General features: G+C 27.2%; 1 protein-coding gene across 1 annotated transcript; it reads left to right on the top strand.

Moving 5' to 3' along the window:
• On the top strand, window positions 1-1,606 carry LOC101244389 (defensin-like protein 1). The gene is made up of 2 exons (XM_004242803.5): window positions 1-135; window positions 1,234-1,606. The coding sequence occupies exons 1-2, from the start codon at window positions 78-80 to the stop codon at window positions 1,404-1,406; spliced, it is 231 nt and encodes a 76-aa protein (XP_004242851.1). The 5' UTR covers window positions 1-77; the 3' UTR covers window positions 1,407-1,606.
• Window positions 1,607-5,640: the final 4,034 nt, after the last annotated feature.

Raw genomic sequence — 5,640 nt, 5'->3', positions numbered from 1 at the left:
AGCATCAAATAATTCCTCTTCACTACAATTCATACAACAAAACTTAAACATTAAATTTTCTAATTAAATCCATCATCATGAATACCAAAGTCATTCTAGCTCTCTTGTTTTGCTTCCTCCTCGTTGCATCCAATGGTGAGCTATATATATATAGATAGATATATTAATTTGTTCTCATGTTGTACACTTAGGAAGTGTGTTGATATATTTTGTCATTTCTAATCGAACGCTTTAAGTTATATATACTGATAATATTAAGATTTTCTATGATGTTATGTACTCCTTCCGTTCGGTATTATTTGTCATGATTTATATTTTTAGAGTCAAATCATAAATACTTTGACTAATAATTTAAGATGTATTTTTTGGTCATATTAATATGTAAAAAATTATAATTTATAGTACTTTTTATATAGTTTTAAAATATCTAATTTTTTGGTTTAAAATATCGAATGAATGTAATCTAATTTACCTTTGAAAATTAGTTAAATTGACTTTTAATAAGCGTAACATGATAAACAATTTTGGACAGAGGGAGTAGTATACTTATAACCGGTTATGACATATCATCACTCTATTTCTACGACAAATAGTAAAGAAATCTTATCCTATAATATAATTTTCTAGAAATTTAAACACATGACCCTTAACTTGATAACTACAATAAAATCTTATTCTATACGATAAATAGTTATTTATTAACGCTAAGTTAAAGATCATGTTTATGTATTATCGATTTAAAAATAACTAGCTAAATCATACCACACCTAATTCGGCGAAAAGCAATATTTTGACTATACTAGTATTGTTTTGTTATGTCATTGAGATTCAAAAAGTTATACATAAATTTCTTTTAAAAAATTGTTTAGGTAAATTTGTGCACAATATATATATATTTTTTTTGATAGAGAGAATTCAATTGAATCTAGGTGTTTCTCGTTGGACAAGCACATTTGATTCTAAAAGTCATTTCATATTCATAAACTACTTTGCTTAGCTCCACCTCGATTCACGGTGGATTTAGGTTATTGAACGGGTTCCTGGAAATTCAGTAACTTTTGCACGTATTTTATTCTTGAATTAAAAAAAATCTATTAAATATATATATATAAAATGACTTGGTATCCCACTAACAAAGTGTGTTGTTTTAGTTTTTCTTTTTTTAAAAAAATTGAGATGAGTGAGACCCACAAACGTCAAATCTTGAATTCGCCTCTATCCTGATAAATGCAGAGATGCAAGTTGGAGAAGCAAAAGTATGTCAAAGGCGGAGCAAGACATGGTCAGGTCCATGTATTAACACAGGTAATTGTAGCCGTCAATGCAAACAACAAGAGGATGCTCGTTTTGGAGCTTGTCACAGAAGTGGCTTTGGATTTGCTTGCTTTTGCTATTTCAAATGCTAAATCATTTCTATATAAGAGTGTTTTACTACCAAATACGTAACAATGTTGTGTTCTATTGTTTGAATAAAGACGTCCAATTTACTAAAATTGGATGTACTCCTAGTAATGTTTGTGTGTCCAATTTACGTATTGTATCGTATCACAATGTATGTGTCGTATATTGTGATGAATATAATGTTTGAATAGATAATGTTATTTCTCTATGTTTTCATAGTTTCACGTGACTTTAATAATATGAAAGAATAAATTTTTATACTATAATTAGTCTATAATAGAAAGTAGGGAATAGATATTATAGATACATAAAGGGCAAAGGGTAATTTTACGTGGCACTTTTCGCTTTTCGTGAGTCAAACAGTTTAACTTTGACCAGATATTTGCATATGAAATCTTCAAAAAAAAAATTTGAAATTAAATTTATATATTTGTAAACTAAGTAAAGAGTATTATAAGTCACATTTTAATTAATAATTTAAAATGTTAAAAGAATTTAGGGATAATGCTCAAGTACCCCCTCGATCTATGCCCGAAATCTCAGAGACACACTTATACTATACTAAGGTCCTATTACCCCCCTGAACTTATTTTATTAATAATTTTTTACCCCTTTTTAGCTTACGTGGCACTATCTTGTGGGCCCAATGATGGTAGACTTTTTTTTTGAACTAGTGCCACGTAGGCTAAAAAGGGGTAGAAAATTACATATAAAATAAGTTCAGGGGGGTAATAGGTTAGTATAGTATAAGTGTGTCTCTGAGATTTCGGTCATAGGTTGAGGGGATACTTGGATATTTTTCCAAGAATCTATAAAAAAATTATAATCAAATATAGATTCATTTGAATCTCAAAATGCGAAAAATACCACATAAAATAGAAGGAATAAATAACGAGAACAAGAAAAATGAGGAAAAGAATTTGAGTGATGTGCGCCACACCAAATCGGTCTTGTATAAAATAAGATTTTTAATTATGTAATTTCTTTGTTTATCTCCTAAGTATTTGACCTTATATTATGATTTACCTTATTTTTGTTTTTTTTTTATTTTCTATTTTATTATCTTTATTCTCAATATTGAACCTCTCCTATAATTTTTTTTTGATTTATTGTTGCTTACAAGTTACAAAAGAATAAAGGGAAATATACCCCTTAATTTTGTCATTTAGATCTGATACCCTTACTTATAAACAAATGACTCATATATATCCGTACTTATAAACAAATGGCTCTCATATACCCTTTTCCTCTAACGGAAATGAAAAGAAATAATTTTAATCTAACTTTGTATTATTTTTTTCTAAAAAATATAATCCCATATGAGCAAATTTAATCCTCGTCAAACATATTTTTTTTGACTTTTTTTGTTTCAATGATTAATTTAGAATTATTATTTTGATAATCAAATTTATTTATGTTTCACTAATATTCTTGTAAAATTTATTGTAGATGGACCAAATTTTTTTCTTCGAATACAAAAATCAAATTACAATATAACAAAAAGAATAGTTCAAATTTTGTTTCTTTAAACTAAGGAATGAAAGAAAAAAAAATAAGAATAAGAAACTCAAATAATTATAATAAAAGAAGTCAAAAAATAATTTATGTATGAAAAAAATTAAAATATACCTTAAACTTTGATAGAAGAATCATATATAACCCTAAACAATTTTTTTTTTAAAATTCAAAGTAATAAATATAAATTTAAAACTAACTTTTTTAACTTCCGTTAAATGAAGAGTATATGTGAGCCATTTTATAACGATGGGGGTATACGTGAGCCGTTTGTATAAGGGTAAGGGCATATATGAATCACTTTTATAACGAGAGTTACATTAGCTCCAAATGACAAAGTTGAGGTATATATCAAACCTTTTTTCCAAGAATAAAAATTTGCTTTTGAGTATTTTCTTCAAAATCTTTAAAAAGTAGAACGAGCAATGATTATATTGAAGAAACGCAACACTATTTCAATATTGTTATATTAACTTATGAATTTTGTAAATATAACTGTCTTAACCACTAGGCCACCAGATTTGACTAAAGAAGCTTGAATAGTGCAAACTTTTCACTATAAATAGCTACTATCTCCTTAAGTATTATTCACAAAATTAAATAGAAAAAACATAAAGCATTAGAATTTGTGAAATCCATCATATCATGAACAACAGCCATTTTAGCTTTCCTGGTTTGCTTCCTCCTCATTGCATCCAATGGTGAGCTAGCTAGTCTAATAATCTTCTTTCATTTTTAGAAGATTTTTATATTTAAAAATATTCATTTTATCGGTAATTTATAATAAGGTGTTAACTTGAGGCTTATAAAATGATCAAATGAATTTTAAGTTTTCTATTCCTTTCTTTTCGTTATCGTTTTAATGTGATGGTAATATGATTTTCTATCATATAAATTGAAACAGAAAAAATAATACAATATTTCTAATAAAGTAATTGTGGCAGAGATACAAGGAGGAGAGGCAAAAAGAGATATTTGTTTTCTACGTAAATAAAACCAAATGTTTCAATAAGGGTTTCCAATTTACTAAAATTGGATAAGTAACCCTAATTGTATTGTGTTCATAAATAAACTTATAATGTTATAATTGTGTAATAAACAAAGGCATAATAGCCTGACTGATGCATTGCGTAATGAGATATTTGAACAATAAAATTGTATAGCTAGTGATTCCAAACGCTTAAAAAAAGGATGAGGCTGAAGCAACCAAAGTTTGTGCGGGTTTGATTCTAAAATCATAGCTAATAATTTTTTTAGATTTGAAATAGTTCAAAACTAATATTATATATAAAATAATTTTAAAATAAATTAAAGACCTACAACTTTAAAAAATTAAGAAAAAATATAATAGTTTAGTAGCCAATTGATTGTGTTGTTTGTTTTTCTTTTGTTAACAATCAAATGCATGTTCAGATGAAAGTCTGGTAATGGCTTATGTGATTGTTCACCGTTTGAGTAATGTTATTGTAGTGAATCACACTTTTACCATTAAATTATGAAAAAATAACTTAAATACATAACTATAAGTTTTATATTCTCTAATTTTCTCTTCTTTAACAATTCACTGTAACAACAATAAAATTAATGTAGTTCGAAATTTAACAGATTGTTCAAAAAAATTGTTTTCAAAATAGATGATATAATCTTTGTTTTTCAAAATTTGAAATTAATATCCAATTAAGTGCTGATTTTATGTTGATTAATGATATGTTACCGTAAATTTAGCTGTTTTATTAACAACATTAAGTGTACCGTTTTTTCCCTTTTTTTTCTCAACAGTTTAAAATTACCATGTATCATTTACCATGTATCACTAGAGTCTAATGTATCACGGCTCAACAAATTTAAGGGATTTTTGGTAAATACTAAATTTGTTGGGACAGAATGTAATTATTGAATTACACTATGGGATTCCTAAAATTTTTACTTAAATTATACAAATGTAACTGAATTGTGATATTAAGATAGAATAAAATAGAGTAGTTAGAGTGAATAAAATTATAACATAAAAATTCATATATATATACATAAATATACACCTAAATTTATCCTTTGCGAGGCACCAATTAACACTGAAAAGCAGGCAAAACACAACGTAAACAATATAAAATTTAAATATTCAATGCAATATCAAATCCACAAACAATTGACAATCATAAATAAAAATATCTTTATTTATAATACATTTAACCCGCAACCACAAATGATTACCAATTATATCATATTAGGTGTGTGTTTCTCTCTCTATGTGCAAATTTAGCTCGCAAAAATCTTTCAATGTTGGCCCCTGTTGGCATATGTCATTTCTGTCTAGTACTGTCATAAAAGTAAGTAAGGTAAATGTGAATTTATTTTTTAACTGCCTCTCATAATCATTGATATGGAGTTATGGTTATTGAAAGTCAAGAAAAAAAAAGGAATGGGGAAGGATGGAAGGGCGAATTAAAATTTCCTTTAGTCGATTTTCTGTAATGGTCAGTCGGCTTACCTGCACGTTAGTAGAATAAATAAATAGTAATAATAACTTGCACTAAGTAAATAATACAATATTTTTATACTGGCTCAGATCACCGATGTGGTGGCCTAGTCCAGTCCCCTTGGATTACAAGAGTTCCCTTAAGAACTTGTTGAGAACTTGGTTGTTACAGAATGTTACAATTAAGAGCCCTATTAGATATGCAAATTAGATCTTTTTCTTCGACACAACCTCTAGCTGTATAACCC

This window comes from Solanum lycopersicum, chromosome 7 (assembly GCF_036512215.1).
Source record: "Solanum lycopersicum chromosome 7, SLM_r2.1".
NCBI classification, from domain to species: domain Eukaryota; kingdom Viridiplantae; phylum Streptophyta; class Magnoliopsida; order Solanales; family Solanaceae; genus Solanum; species Solanum lycopersicum.
This window is presented reverse-complemented; position numbering and strand designations above follow the sequence as displayed.